Genomic DNA, 16,947 nt, shown 5'->3' on the forward strand with positions numbered 1-16,947 from the left:
TTAACAGTGTGACATTAACTCTCTGCTAAATCTGAGATGTAGGTCAGTTATATATAGAGTTGCCAAAATATAGTTGGAAAATATTACTTCATCAAAGAATTAGCCTTGGTACAACAGTGAATAGCAGAGCCACATGTCCTAATATATGTCAGCCTGGCGCCACTATTGTGTTCAGAACTATTTGCATATATATATTTCTATCACTATTTTAGGTTAATATCAACACCCTCTTTCTGAAATGTTCCCCTGCCCCCCCCTCGCATTACAAACGTAAACAGCACGCTAACTTCTCAGACAATTTCAATTGCAATGTTCATTGTTTCTAACTCTTTCATGCATCTGCTTCAACAAGGCATAAAAGGCTGACCTTCACCTTATTAAATATTTGGAAGGACATATAACCCCTGTGAATTAAATCTTATGATTTAAACTTAAAAAACAGTAACGATGAGATTAAAAGTAGAATATCTACCTTGCCCATACAAAGGACTAGAAAATAAAAGGAAAGGGTGAACTGCTTAATGCATGTAGCTTCTGATCAACGTAAGAGCTGCTCCACAGATGTCGAGCTAGACAACATCTACAGACTCTCGCGGCTTGGCACTTCTCTTTGTTTCCTTACTGCAGCTGCAGGCTGATGGCTCTAAAAGGTAAGTTTACTTCACTGTCAGGTTTAAAGTTCTATTAAGTTGTGACTGGAGATTTCATTTTCAGTTTTAACAATAGTCTAGACGTATGTGCATCTCAAATAGGGATAAGGAAAGTTCTCTGATGAGCAAGTCAGCTGGCTGTGCTTGCTATTACAGCAAGACAATCATTCGCTTTGGTGGGCTTTACACTCCGCACTGGAGCCTCTGACCATTTCATGGAAAGAAAAGTACTTTTAAAGGAAAGCCTGTTTGAACACATACACGTGTGTATAAATTAAAGTGACAGACAGAAGAGAAATAGGGCTGGTGAGGTGACATGCCTAATAAAAATGACTAATGATTAATGATTTGCTGCTTTTACTGGTTACTTTGCTCAAGACATACGGTAAACTTATTCCAACATTACAAGGAACATCAGTAGAGTTCTTGCTTACCTTTCACTGGACATTCAACCATAATACTTGCTCCAATTCTTGCCATGACCATACCTCCAACAACTACAGAAAGATTGCTGGCTTCCAGATTTGTCACATTTAACACGGAAGAGAAAATGACAGGAACCTCTTTGAAATGAAAAGAAAGGAATAATCAGTTTTAAAAGCTTTCTTTGGCTTTTAAATATAGACCCTTTGTTTAAATTCATCATGTTTGACATAGAATTCACTCTTCAAAGAAGCAACCAGAAAATGCAGGTGGGTTAGATACAGATTTCACACCTGCTGTGGTTTTAGAGCAACAACAAGACCTCATTGCTACCTCTTAAATCATGCAGAATTGCATGGATGGCCAATCATTTCACATTGCAGTGCAGATGGGCATTTGTATGGAAAAAAAAAAAAACATGCCTGATTCCGTGGGTGCCACAGCCTTACCTGCCCGTAATAGCAAAGATGTTTCCATGTCAAAACCAAAGTCATTAACCACCAGGCATCCATATGTACCAAGTTCCCTTCGAGTAGGATTCTGAATCTGCACTTTTCCAACGGTGTCCAGGATTACCCTTCAAAACGTTCAAGAAAAGACAAGTGTTATTGTCCTAGAAGAAATGCAGCAGCTAATGGGTCTTCTTGCAATGAGTTTTCTTACAGCAGCAAAACTGCTTTTTAGGCATTTACCTTTCTAGACCAGTGTGGGCAATAACCATCTGCCTTCTCTTTGGGGGCAAAGAAGAAGCACTAAAGGATATACATACAGAAGGATCTTTCAGATAAGCCCTTTTTCCCCAAAGCTGCAGCACTTTTGAGTACAGTTACTTTGCTACTACAAACCAGAATCCCCTGGGAAGAGCAGCATGAAGAAAACAGACCATCACAATTAAAAGTTTTGGCAAGAGATCCATTTCTCCAGCGCAAGCTTGGTTTTCAGCAGGACTGGGGAATATGCAAATGTATGAGCTAATCTGATTTCCACACTAGTGTAGTTTGAGGGTTTTTACTGTTATTATTAAACCTTGCCTGCCTTACCTGCCATCTCAGTGGCAAGACAAGAGAAAGTACCGCAGGCTGGGAAAGAGGCTGAAAATAGCAGCCTGGATGTTTTGTGCTTTTCCCCCTTGTTACCTTTCTCAGCAGTAACCTATACCAGTCACAGCATACACTAGTCATGTCCAAAAAACTGTGGATCTGGCATTCTCCCACACTGAGTACACATATACATGTAAGAGATACACAAAAACATATTAAAAATATTTGAACCCAACAAAACAAGCCCTCTTGTGCGTGAAGAACACAGAGCCTTCTTTTGCAAACCTAACGGATATGCAGCACTTACCTCCTCGCATTTTTTCAGATGCAATATTATTGCTATCACTGGCTTTTGAGCATGTGCATGCATGCGTGCGTGCGTGTGTGTGCGTGTGTGTGTGTGTGTATACATGTATATGTATATATAAATAAATAAATACACGTGTGTGTGTGCATTTGTACGTTAAGAAACGTTACTGCAAAAAAAGTAGGAAAGGGAAAACTACTTGCCAACATACTTGCCCTTAAGTGCGAGAACGTCAATCTGGGCTAAAACGAAGGCAATTTATAAAAGTAGGCATTAGGAATCAAAAAGATACTCATGAATAAACAGAACATCATAATTCCCCTAAAAATGAAAGCATCACTTGCAACAAATTAATGGGAAATTATGCATAGTTCACAAAATAAACACAACTAGTAGGAGCTACATGGTTCCAAAAACATTTTCACTTTTAGAAATGGCTTAGTTTTGGTGTCTTTGCTTTAATTGATAGCCCTGCAGAAGTATATTTTTCTTGGCAGTGAGGTTAATCAGTTAAGTATGTTGAGAAATATCCAAAAATGCCTTTATCATTTTAGAGTTGTTTTTTTTCATTAGTCAAGAGCTAGCTATAACTCCAAGAGGCTCACACACAAAGTTAATATTATCAGGTGAGCTTCTAGATTATCAGCACTGAAGTAAAAGTATTTGCTCAGCCTTGAGCAAATATCTGAATATCACACTCTTGCTCTACTTGTTCTTCAGGTATAGTTGAGGTAGTAATATAGGTCCTTTGCTACTTTAGTATTCCACTGTCTTCAACAGAAACGTCTGGAAGTTAAAAAGTATTTTAAAAGCCCTAAAAATTCATTTTTTCTTTTTAAATTGAAGTTGTGCCGCTATAGGTATACCTAAAAAATTATTCTCTTTTTTTAAGGGTGGTGAAGATACCAAGGATATTTTCTTTCCTTAAAAAGAGTAAATAAGATTGATTTTCTCCTCTAGCATGGCAGAAGTTGTTAATGTGATCGCAATATATGTGGTATATGAAACAAGTTCAGTAGGCTTTTTAATTTAATATAAATTTGATTATTATCTGATGCAGCTGAAATAAGTAAGGCAGATCACAAAAGACACACTTAGGATATCCAGAGCATTTCACTTAATGCAAAGATCACTCTTCCCATGTAATAGTGTGGAAATGGATGTACATTTGGACATTAGTAGAGCAAAACAATGTGACAAACATTTGAAACAAAATTGAAATTATTTAAATAAAAAGATGGAAGGCCCAGTGTTCACACATATCATTTTTACAACAGTATGCGTTCTAATAGTGCACAGCAGGGTGGATTTTAACAGTAGATAGTGACATAATAAGTCATTTAAAATAAAGAAAAATATATTTACTTACTTCTCAGAGGATTTTAATGTCTCACCATCTTTTGTCCAAGTATATTTCACTTCACTAGCACCAGCTGTTTCACATAGTAGGTTGACAGCATGAGTATTCTTGGTCAGAAAAACTGTATTTCCAATTCGTACAGTTACTGTTTTGTTAAAGGAAACTCCAGGAATTTGCTTCTGCCTCATAATAACTGGAACCTTCTGGTCAAACATCAACTTATCAACAGTTTTTGTGCTGAAACGTTCAGATTCATTTGGAGATTTGCCTGTGAATTTTGCGGCAAATTTCTCATCCTGGGCCCCCTTCCATTTTTCAGTGGTTGGTTGTGGAGGCCTGGCTAATTCAGCAACTAACTGATAAATGAGCTGGGATGCCAAGTCGTCGGTGACTTCTCCGGTTTCAATGAGCTGACTCATGTTCCTTATCAGTTCTTCAAACTGCACCAGGTCCATGCTGTAGGCGCCTTGAACTGCTGCTTCCAGTCGTTTGTTCTTGAACTCATGAGAGCTGAATTCTTCTGCTGAATTGCTCCCAAAGCTTTCAAGATTTCTCAGAAATGGTTGGTCATTTACTTGCCTGTCACCCAGATAGAGCTCATTCTTCTTACTCCACATTTGCCATATTTTGCTCATTTTATGCCACTTGGCCCCAAAGCTGTTGGCCTCATTGTGGTCTGCGTTACTGCTCTCACTGGCATGTTTTCTAAGATTTGGTGGCTCTATTAATCTGTTGTCAGCACCAATAAGCTTGAGAACAAATGTTTCATGCACAGAGCCTGCAATACACCGGTACACACCGATATCAGTAGCTTCAAGACTATGTATTTTCAGTGAGCCTGACTTAGTGATGCCAAGTCTTTTAGAGTTTTGTAGGTGTTCCCCATCTTTCTCCCACCGGATAAGTGATTTCTGGAACCTCCGTACAGGGCACTTAATTACAACAGATGTTTTTGGAAGTAAGTAGGCTCGGCTTCCAATGGTAAAATTAATGCGCTTCTCTCGTCTCGTTTGAATGTAGACTCGGTGAATACTGACAATCTGAGGTCCATGAGCAGAATACTTTTCTGGAAGCTTTGCTTTAATCTCTGGGGGCAGAAAAAAAAAAAAGTATTGTAAAGTATCTAATCATTGGCACTCACGCTAACAAAATCTGCTTTTCAGAGAACGCTTGACAGAGTCTTTCCTGACTTTGTTCATGTCAGACTGCAACATGCTGAGCTTTTCTGTCACAAAAATGCAAAAACATGAACAACACGAAACCATAACTGTCCCCTGCGCCAGCCAAGAAACCCATTTTTTCTTCCCCAAATCTCCTAACAATGAAAAGCTACAGACAGCATATACCTATATGAAGGATATAGATGGTGCATGCCTACAACAGTGTATATCAACACGTATTATATAATATATTCAGGTATATAATATGCATATATAAAATCATATTATGCTTATATTTCCTATTGCTGTCTCAGGAAGTCTAAAGGGAGTGGAAAAATCGAATCAAAAGATTTGAACACATTATCAGTTTCTCCACATTGGAACACTGTTGAGTGCAAAATGACCTAAATAAAACAAAGCCTATCCGAAAAGTAAGGCTTCCTTGACTGTTATTTAAATTGTTGGCTGACCTTGCTGGTCGCCTGACAGATTGAAGCCAAACTGATAGCAACATAGGAGGTGAAAGAAATGGTCAGTGAAGACACAGTACACGCAACAAGCGAAGGCATCCTATTATCATTGACTGAGGGTAATTTCTCTGGGTTGAAAGATAGTTGCTCACAGCGTTGTGCCAAAAAAGGAGAGAGGCAAGGGAGGAGAGAGGGAAAGAAGTCAAATCTTTGATAGGCTGGATATAGCAGTCGGCTGAATTGGCAAAGACAGACAATGCTGAATAAAGCCTCATGCAGACTGGGTATGGAGACACTGGATATTATGAGGCTCCTCCTGCGTCGTACTGAAGGCGCTACTTGGACGCTAAAATGTTTCTAGGGAGCTGCGCGAACGACTAGCAGTGCCAGCAGGCTTTCCCCGCAGCAGCGGCCGCGCAGGCACCGGAGACAACGTGAGGACGACCGCCAGGTCGCGCATACCGCTGCGCTGACTCGCTGTTGCCAACTACCCGGCCCCACTTTGCTCAGTAGGACTAACCTTACTTCAGAAACACTCGCTAGGTGAGAAATACGGTGCTGTAGAAGGAGTGGAGCTAGGCTCCGCTCCCCTTGAGCTCGTTCCCTGCAAGATGAAAGTGGCCAGCTGGGACGAGTCGGGGAAGGCTCGGTCCTGGGGCTAGGAAACAACCCCGCTGCGCCGGGTGACCCGGCCTCCTGGGATGCGGCAGAGACAAAACTCAGAGGCTGCACCGTGACTCAGTGAGGCAGAACACGGACGCACAAACACAAATACTCCTCGATGCGTCCACTTGGTAGGTACGCACCTAAATAAAATGACAACCATGCTGATGGCACGCAAGTGATATCTGAAAAACTGCACACTTCTTACATATGCTTCAACTAGGCTGTGAAGAAATAGGTGAAAAGCTAAATGCTTCAAGCATTCAATAAGCGTGTACACTACACGAACTACACCCTAGAGTGTATTCTTATGCTTATAAAACAAAATGGTTATTTTCAATGTTTTGGGTAATGAGTTCAGACCGATGGGGATATCATGGTTTCATAATTACATAGCTTTTAAATCAGTATTTGTTATCCGGATACATGGTTCCCTCAACCATTTTATATGGTACAACAAATAAATTGCTTTAGGCACTGAGTTTACTAAAATTATTAAAGTAGCGTCCTGTTTTTAATAAGTTATTGGGCCCCAAATATTTATTTTTAGGGAAACGTTCCAATATTAAATCTTCAATTTCCAAATCCAACTTACAGACACAGTAAGTGTAACTTTAAACATACAAATTAAAATACTTCAGGCTGTGCTCTGTTTACACTAGTTATTCCAACATGGAATTAAACCCAGTGCACACTTATAAATATGTTAACAAGTCTCATCCATTTCATTTTTTTTTTTAAAGACAGACCACTAACTCTCATTAGCAGTTCAACACTAAGGGGTGTGTATATTTTTACTGGTGACTGGCGGGCAAGGTTAGGAGTGAAACAAAGTTCAGGGCTGTGGATGGCAGGCCATATAAATATATAAGGTCATATAAATACAGGCCACATACGCACGAATTTTCTAGATCCTCAGTATCATCCAGTCTTGCAGCTGTTGAGGTAACGGGCTGCGTGGGAGGGTTTTTTCTACAAGGTAAATCTTGCTTCATGATTGGATTGTGCTGGAGCCATTGGACCTCATTATCACCTGGTACAAATCCATCCACGGCTACGACCTCTAATGAGGCTGTACAGCTTCAGCCAGGTGTCAGGTCCGGGAGACCGCAGGGCCACGCTGGTGTTATTACCTATTTCTCAGAGCCCACAGTGTCGGGAACAGTTCTGACTTAACAGGGCTAATATTAAGTAGAAAACAGCTACAATTACCAGTCCCATGGTAGATGACTGAGTTTAAAAGCCTCAGCACTGACATGAGATGGTAAAAATAAAGAAGCCCAGCTGAGCCATGGAAGCACAGCCTTGAGGAGCCACACTCTGAAACGCTGCTCCCAAAGGGCACCGGGAGGAAAATCATTCCCAGTACCCCCGAGAGAAACTGTGTGCTGTGTGCTGTGTGCCACATGCCCGAGGAGCCCGCTTCTGCAAAAACCAAACTGCAGCTGAGGGTACGGTCATGCCTTGCCCTCCTGTCGCGTACACAGGGAGTTGATGGGCACAACCCAGCTGCAGGAGCTCCCCTGGTCCCTGTGGTGGTGGTGATGGAAGGAGAGATCAGCGATCATCTTCCCCACCTTTGATCCGTGCCCGCTGGGTACAAGAGCACTCCCTGGGCCATCCAGCGCCCTGCTTTCCTGGTGCTGGGGTGGGAGCTGACAATGTAGCTTTAATATCAGTCTGTGCTAAGCAATTTGCAAACCAGCTACACTGCCATTCAACTATCCACAATTAATTAAATTCAGATAGATATGCAGCTCAAAATATTTTATTAAACCTAATGCCAAGGACATTCCTGAAAGTCCACAGAGCTTTATTTAAGTGGAGTTTTGAACCTCAGGATTTTGGCATGTTAATCTGAAACACAGTCCAGGAAAAGAAGTTTCATATTATGTATGAATCAGTAATTATTCTATTTCTTATTTTGTTTTGTGAATAACTTTTTAAGCAAAGCTTGAAAATATATAAAGTAACTATTTCTCTATAGCACTATGAATTGGGTCAAAATATGTCTATCTGTGTGATCAGAAACAGGCCATTCATGAAGGCAGTTGTTGGCCCCCCCTCTCCTCCCAAACCTTCAAACTGATACTCTCCTTTATCCTTTCTTTTCCCTCCCCCCTCAATCTCCAAACTAATACTCTCCTTTCTAAAAGGAGAGCATAGGTTCAGAACCTGCATTTAGAATGGCCTCTGCATATCACTATTCCCATTCATAGGTAATTTAGCATATATTATAACAGTAAGATATTTCCCTGGGTGTCTTGCATGTGCAATTAGTGCAACCACTATCAGTATCATAACCGTATTGTGCCCAAATTATACAATTCCTATAGTCTTTTCTTAATGGATTCTTATGTAGGGAGTAATAAAATGCTGGATTTTTTAAAATACTGTCTATTCCTGTACTGTCATCACTTCCTGCAAAGCTCATGAGATTGTGATCCTCATTTGTTTAAGGAAAGATAGAAATTATACTGTAAGTTATCACTGGCAGAGAGCTTCAGGTTTTGAATTCCGCCATGCTAAGCAAAACGTCCAGTGCAATTCGAACGTAAAGTGAAAGACAAGCCAGAACTGGATTCTTATCTTTTCTAATGTCCTTTGTAATTTACACTCAATTGAGGCGGTTTTTGCACTTGGGATAGTGTAAAGGATAAGGGGAAAATCAGACCAAATGTAGGTAAGTATGAAGGTGAAGGTGTCATTAAAGTATTCAAAAACTGCCCTTTTAGACTATAGACTTTATTTTTAACTGACAGAAAATAAATCCTGTTATTGCTGCTCTAGTAATTACAACACTCAACTTATCCTAGCTTAGTAACGTTGTGAAAGTATAGGGAGATGAGTTGATTAAACAGTCTGCATATAGATTTTTCTTTATAAATAGTTCAACCCAAATCGGTAGGAAACTGCATAAAGTAACATACTTACTGTTGCAGGCATTCATCCGACAAGACCTTACAAGCAGTGAAGGAGACAGACCACTACACATTGATCCATTTAATGCGACATATTGGCCCTTTGCTGTTTGGTTTTGGCAGGCAAGTTTCCTTCTCTGGATTCCTACACCGCAGCTTACTGAGCACTGTGAAAGGAAGGATGCAGGATGCAGTCAAACTAAACTGGTGAGTGAGTGAGTGAGTGTGTGTGTGTGTGTGTGTGTGAGAGAGAGAGAGAGAGAGAGAGAGAGAGAGACAGTGCGCACACGCACTAATGAGCTCTACTTCATATGAGTCCTTGTGTTACCCAGACATTAAACTCTCTCCGCTTTTCCAGGCAATCTGAATGTAAGACAGATAATTTTCTCCAGCAAACAGCTCAGGAACAATTAAAATAACACGACAGCATTTCTTTGCGTCCCACTGCGGGCAGAACAGAGGAACGAGACCTAGTCTTCTAAGAGAAACAATTCAGCACGTTCCAAACAGTCTGTGTCAAGTCTCTCAACCCACTCTCCTTGTTCGTTTTGCACAGACCTTTAACTGTAACTTCTAAATAGCTTGTTCTAAATCATTTTGGACAGGGGTGGCAGCAAGCTTCGATTAAATGAGAAAGGAGGAGGAAGTACTGCAGAATAATGCAAAGATTTGCTTTTCAGAAGTCTCACTATGAAATAATTAATAGCCAAACATGTCTGGCAGAATGCATTCATAATGGAAAATTTCGAATAACATTACAGCCTTTCCTTCAGCAGTTTAAACACAGCTGAAGAAGGAGGATGTGATTAGTCTGGTTGTAGGCAGGTAGCTGTATTTGGAAACTAAGCAAGATAAAGGTACAGGGCTCCTGAAAAGACTTGCTTTCTCGGACAGCCGACTTTCCGACCACTCCTTTCCACTTCATTAACTGGATTGGATGAATATGCACAGTTTAGTCCAGCTACATGCTTTGCGAAACCTTCAGGTACCCTATGAACTTGTTACTTCTATCATCTATTATTCACCCACCAATAAATCTTCAGAGTTCATGTTTACATTTTAAGGTTTTGGTTCACCCTTGTTGTGGGCTGCTCACCTTGGACCATTCTCCTACAACTACTTGAGGAGGACAATCAACTTTTGCACATGGTTTACTAGCTGGTAATTTAGGCTCCTGGCAGACCTCATCAGGGTGTTTCAGAAAACTTCCATCTGTCAACAGCTGTTTACAGTACACTTTGCGGTTCTGAATCCCTCCTCCACAGGTACGTGAACACTAAGGAGAAGAAAAGAACATAGCATTTATACTTGCATGGATATCTGTGCTCATCCATCACACGGTTATGCACAAACTTTATAAGGCTCCCCATAATTATGCTTTCTGAAAAATGACATCTAGGTTCAGTTAAAAAGCAAACGGCACACAGAAAATTCTTCTGCTAAAAATGTTTAGCTAATATGTTAGAGACAAGAAGAACCTAAATGCTAAGCTAAAAGTCGTACCACCTAGATGCAATTAATTAGGAGAAATCTTAAAGAAAAATGTGCATCTTGCATATAGATCTGACTGTGCTGAGCATCAGTTAATATATCTAGTGGGAGTTTAGGAAACACTGTCCTTGAGACAAAAAAATGAAGTGATATCTCCAAAAGCAGGTTATGGTATTTTCAGAATACAGAAAGAGAGGTGATGTCTAGAGTAACTGACAACCAGTCTTCTGAAACCTTGAACAGGATTTGGCATCTCACCCTGCAGGTACTCATTGGCATACTAGTGAAAAGTAGTATCTTTGATTCTTGATTCATCTGCTCTAATGAAATCAGTTGAAACACTCAGAAGCTAATGTTTAAGAGCTATCTTCAATGTTATTCACACTAGAGAATTGTAGGTACTTGGCCAGAGGAACTCTGGGTTATTTAAACTACTTTATAACCCAGTCATACCTGTTGCCATTCCTCAACATGCCAAACAGGGGGACAATCAATCTGGTTACAAGCTTGTAACGAGTGAGGCTTTTTGTCTTTGCAGTCTTCAGTAGCAACAGTAGATCCTCCCGGCTGCTGGCAGAACACATCTCTGGTCTGTATCCCAACTCCGCACGTAGCCGAGCACCGTCTCCACGGGCCGCTTTGCCACCTGCTCCAAGAACGCAACCAAAAGCCCGCATTTTAGGAACACGCAACAGAATGGGGAAGGAACAGGCAATGAGACCCAGGCAGAACCTAGCAAAAAAATAACTGAAGGCATATTTTTTGATAGTAGCTAAAACATCCCTTCCTCTTGCTGAAAAACAAAATTATAAGCTACAATTATAAACCTACAGGTAACAAAGAAATGAGTAAGTTATTTACAATAAAGCAATAAAGAATCATTCCAAGCAAATCTGTTTGACTCCAGAATTTATTTTCAGAATGCTCCTCATTTAAAAAAAAAAAAAAAAGGCCTCCTCTTGGCAACCTGCTAACATTTACATTTATACATGTAAATACGACCTTTCTTACATTTACAAAACCTTCTTTAAATGTGTATACATTTTCTGTAAAACATCCTGTTCCTGTTAACTTTTATTCCCTACATTTTGGAAGAGGAGGTTTCTCCAAACACACCGTAGAAACAATATGCAAAGGATCAGGGATGTCAGAGATCAAAAGTGGGCAAATAAGGCAACACATGTCAAAATTTCACATATGGCCCCTTCAGTGACCAAATTAGCTAGGTTTTCTTGGACTTAAACTGTTTTTGTTCTTTTCCCAGTATCTCTGAGCAAACAAAGAAATCCATCAGAACTATATGTGGCTCCTAAAAAAGCATGAAATTAAAATAACTTTTAATCTAAGTTAGGATTTCACTGTAATTTTTCATTCTGTAAAGACAAAAAGTAAATATTCCTTATTTTTTGTGAAATTGTCTGAAAATTTTCCTTGTCCCACCACAAGAGTAAACGTTGCTTTTCCATCTCTAGCAAATGTCTCAACAGAAGAGATTTATTTCAGAAAACGTTGCCTATTTTATTAGTGAGATGTGAAGTGTGGAAAAGCAGTGAACAAGACTAAAAAAAAACCCCAAAAACAAAAAACCAACAACCTTGCTAAAGGCAGAAGCAGTGAAATTTCATCCCAAAGCAAGACCACAGTCCTGCAATCTGACCCTCTTCTAGGAAAGTCAATGTTTATTTAAGCCACATTAACCATTTCCTTTCCACAACATGATTTCACTATTACAGTATACCTCGGAGGACAAAGGTTCACATTGCAAATACGAGTCATTGGTGGTGGTCTCTTGGAGCGGTCACACAGGGTCTCGTTGACTGCTTGTTTTGTCTCTACGTGTAGGCACATTGCAATGGCTTCTTGTGTTCCTGAATTCAAAAGAAAAACACTTATAAGACACTGAAGATGGAAGAGATTTCTGCAAAATATAGCAAAAAAATCTCTAAGCGCTGAAATAGATGGCAGGCATAAAATTAACCTCTCAAGTTAGAAAGGAGCGCTGGCAATAATGTACATGTTTGAAGTTCAAAAGATACTTGTGGATTACATTTAGCACTTCTGTGATATCTAAAAAGCTTGGTTTGACACGCTACCTCCAACAGAAAATAGGCTTCTAAAAGCTTTTATCTCTCTTTCCCCACCATCAGATACTAGATCTCTCTGGTTCTGTAATGCTCTCAAGCCAGCTAATGCTTTTATTGCCAAAATCAGGGTATAAATGATTCCTTTTCACTTGCTTGGACTGACTCTGAGGAGCTAAAGATCTGCAAAAAATGTAATAAAAATTACATAAAACTTGCAGAACTGTAGCCTGGAGAACAGTCGACTAAACAGAGCTGCCATAAGAAAGGTTCCAAGAAGCGCAATAGTTTGGCTGAAGGCAGCAAATCCGACTCAGGGGTGAGAGTTGTCCTTACTCATGACCAATCTTGGCACCTTCTGATTCCCAGCTCTTACTACCTGGATCTTATTACTGAAGCACTAATTACTAATACTCAAATTTCTGTGAGTCAAAAAAAGAAATGTAATATCAGTTTGTTTTAGAATGATATAGCTTAGTCAACACACATTTTGTGAACATTTTTTATTTTAACACTATGTAATTATCCAATTTATGCAGCCAACAGTTTGTGAAGTACTTTGGGGATCCTCTGTATGTGGGATGTTATATATAACCAATGATAACTATCATGATCCTGTAGGAAAGAAAAGCACTAAAATACTAATATCCACATTCTATTGCTTCCAGGTAAAAATGGCCTGTGTAACCCATAAAAAGTCATAGTTTATAGAACTGAAATCCGCTTCCTTCCTATCCTTCACTTCCCTCAAGGGATCTTGCAAGGATACAGACTTGCTTTCAGCTGGAGGTTAGATTTCTTTCCTCACGACGAACTTGCAAGGCCCCAAAGGAGTTTTAAACTAGAATCCTTCACTAACCACTTCATGGTGTCACCTGTGAAATTGCCTCTGAACATCTTCACTGCTTCTGCTCTAATTTGAGTGCTGCTACAAGAGGGATGCTTGGCACTATTCATTATTAGCCATTTTGACTTCAGTGGGCTCAGTGAAATAATTTGCACCAAAAATTTCATCTCCAGGTTAATAGTCTGTCTTTCATGACTTCCAGGCACATAGAATTTCCACTTCTAGCAAAAGTGACCAGATACTATAACGTTTTCTTCCAACCACTACTATTGCCTCAAATGTGTCATTCACGTTTCTCAGTCGCACAGAACAATCACCTGGGCAGCGTCATATGGTTCAAAACACCAAGACCTGATTCTACCATTTTTCCATCCACCTCAGTCTGCTACGCCGTACGCATGAACACAGTCATTCTTTTCACAAACCAAAATTATTCTGTCTATAAACAACTCTGATGCAGTCTAGCATCTTTAGCCAGCCAAAATCACACTCCTTCCTTGTGACACTTGAACCAGTCTTACTGTTTCATACATTTTAGCAGCAGGTATATAGCAGCAGTGATTTGTGCAATAAGGTAGCTTCCAGTCCCTTTCTGGCTCTCCGGTACACACTCTTGATCCCTTCTGGGACTCACTTTCAGTTCAGAAAGACCTTGTTATATAAATGTTTTGACTATATCTACAAGGGGATGAACTTCCATAGAACAGAAGACCTGATCTTAAATATGATTGACCGCCTATTTGTTGCTACTCTATCAAAGTATTGAAAATTACACAGAATGCACACACTGGTAAAACGTATTTTACTACTAGGCTGAGAAGAAACCTGCATCAGCAAACATCATGAGGCTGTAATCCAAACATGAAAACACCCAAACAAGACAAGCTATTACACAATCATGTTTTCTACAACTCTGTATTTTACTCCAGTCTGACAATAAGTGGAACCAAACCCTTTGTCCTCTCTCTTCTTATGCATTTGTTTAGCAGGAGCAGCTTCCCTGTCCCCTTACATAGGGGACACAAAGCTGTCAGTATGTGAGCTAGAAATAAAGACCTAGAGATCGTGTTCGGCAGAGCATGGGCTACGAATGACGTTACCAGACAAGCAGCCAAGCACACATCAAGCATCCATGTAATCTCTACCTGAAAAATGAAACATGAAAACGTTGATATGCAGCATTATCTTTCCTTTGACTTAACCATAGGCACAAAACAGTAGTGATACCTTCTGACATATGCCTTATTCAAAGAAAAAAAAGAGTACCCTCTTTTGATGCTGTAAGTACAAAACAGATATTGTAGGGTTGTTTAAAATGCACCCCAGCCCACACCACCTTCCTGTTCCTTGTTTTCAGTTCAGGGACTCTACTCAATAAATAACTCCACTTAACTGATACAGCACTTTCTTGAACTTTGCTGTGAAATGTTTCAAAAATTAATCAGATTTCTCACCCCCAAGTATATTTTTATCTTGGTTGGGAACTTCCATCGCAGATAAATTTCCTATTCTATATAGATTGGAAAATGGAAAAATCTATTATTCAAACAAGCAAAGTTTTATATATGAGACTTTCTTGGCTTATAATATAAACATAGTAGACAATTTAACTAAAACATTATGTATGCAGTAGGGAACATTAAGTATTTTTACAGTAATCTGATGCACTATTGTAGTAATTATCCTACTATTCAGTGAAATAGAATATTTCTATTTTAACCTAGCATTCAAACCACATACACTTACATTCTTTTACAAGCTTTTCTGTGCAGCGAAATATACAGTGCACAAAGCTGTGTTAAAAGATCAGAATGTCTGGAAAAATCCAGACTTTTTGGTTCTGCCTTTTTTAGAGTAAAAAGAAAATGAGGGTGAAAGGTGCTGTGTAAATGGTGAGAAGGTGGATCTTTTCAACCAACTCTATACTGGGAAGAGGAAGAACAGCCATTTATTTCTATCAAATAGTCTCAGCTTGATGCCTACTTAAAAATACATACAATCGGCTGAAAATAACCCAGGAGAAATTCCAAGTACTACACGTGCTTGAGTCTCCCTGTAAATCTATTGCAACTGGCAATATTATTTTATGGTCCTCTGGTAAAGAGTAAACAGTTAGTCTCTGTAGTTAGTGAAACTACTTATAGGAGTAACCAGCTACCAAACCGCCTACAATGCTATTGCAAACACTCTCAACTTTATTTGCAAGTCTCACAATACTCATTGTTCTTTTAAAAGCCCTTAAAATATGGCTGGCATCCCGTGATTTTCTAAGAATCTATGGTTTCTTATATATAAGAAAGTTAACTTTGAGCCATTATGGTCCAGACAAAAGCCTGAAAATGTAATTCGATTGCGCTCTACACGTTCCAAAGCACAAACTACAGAAACCAAAAAGGACTAGCTATGCATTTATTTTTTAATCTCATTATTTTTAAGCCAATATAATGACTTTGAGGGGACAAATCATAATTTTTTGAAGCATTTGGAAAACAAATAATAAGAATTACATGGAATTACTAGAATTCACCTTTACAATTAAAGGTATTTTTAGAACAGAGATGTCCATTATTTTTTAATAGAGAACATCCCTTTAAAATAGTGTTCATTAGTTAATTGACCGACCCTACTAAAGAAATACTACAGATTGCAAGAAAAGTATTTGTTTTCATCAGTCATACTCTTCATTCTCATAATTACTACTACTTCTCACTGATAATGCCATGAAAATTAACATTATGCTTATGTTGAGAGCCTCTGCATGAGGACTGAAGTTTTTCAAATTGAAAAAAGAAAAAACACTGTGGGAAAATAAGGGCAAATCCTGAGCTCTCTAAGCAATTTTCACGTGGACACTGCTAGTTGTCTTTGCTGCCAGGGCATACTGCTCGCTCATTTTCAACTTGGGATTTCTTCAGGGACTGAAGACAAAATACAGAGTTCTTTAGTTTTCTAGGTGGTAACAGTTTCCTATGGATCTTAAACATGACGTCTGTCTCATGACAAATTAATCTGCAGAACTTTTATTTGCACTCTTGGAGAGATTGATGAAGGAGGTATAAATTAGGATAACAGCCATAGCACAGCCTTGCAGCCCTCAAGGGCAGTAACTTTTACGGCACCCAACACGCTGGGCCGTAAGCCACCCAGGCTGGGTGCAGAAAGCACACGCGGTGCCCGCAGCCTCCCTGTTATCAGGCCTCTGAAACCTCGTGGACATACCGAAGTCGAAGGCGGAGCTGATGCTCGATAACGAGTTGCAGGCTGCTCTGTCTCGGTAACTCTCAGACCTCAGAAGGAACGTTGCCGTCTGCATTTTTACCTCTGCTTAGGAGACGGGCCAGGGGAGAATTCAAATCAAATGTCTAGTCTGTATGTGGATTTAAAAAAGCGGTGCAAGAGACGAGCACCAAAACAGAGATTCGGTCCTTGCTGAAGCAGCGGCCATAAAGCTTGCAGCCGCCTTAGCCGACACAAGCTTTTCCCTCACCCGGGGACAGGCGAGCGCTAAGAAACGGGGGGAAGTTCCAAGGATTC

The 16,947-nt window shown here is 39.7% G+C and overlaps 1 protein-coding gene across 6 annotated transcripts in view; it reads right to left on the reverse strand.

Moving 5' to 3' along the window:
- ADAMTSL3 (ADAMTS like 3) overlaps window positions 1-16,947 on the reverse strand; it is a 207,712-nt gene that overhangs the window by 24,583 nt on the left and 166,182 nt on the right. For all 6 annotated transcript variants that reach the window (XM_068957980.1, XM_068957979.1, XM_009681289.2 and 3 more), the window contains exons 17-23: window positions 12,224-12,353; window positions 10,939-11,131; window positions 10,091-10,270; window positions 9,008-9,161; window positions 3,790-4,867; window positions 1,523-1,650; window positions 1,085-1,213 (exon numbers count right to left, since the gene is read on the reverse strand). In XM_068957980.1, the coding sequence (XP_068814081.1) occupies window positions 1,085-1,213; window positions 1,523-1,650; window positions 3,790-4,867; window positions 9,008-9,161; window positions 10,091-10,270; window positions 10,939-11,131; window positions 12,224-12,353 (1,992 nt within the window). The remainder of the gene's footprint in view (window positions 1-1,084; window positions 1,214-1,522; window positions 1,651-3,789; window positions 4,868-9,007; window positions 9,162-10,090; window positions 10,271-10,938; window positions 11,132-12,223; window positions 12,354-16,947) is intronic.

The sequence above is a fragment of the Struthio camelus genome, chromosome 12, assembly GCF_040807025.1.
Source record: "Struthio camelus isolate bStrCam1 chromosome 12, bStrCam1.hap1, whole genome shotgun sequence".
NCBI classification, from domain to species: domain Eukaryota; kingdom Metazoa; phylum Chordata; class Aves; order Struthioniformes; family Struthionidae; genus Struthio; species Struthio camelus.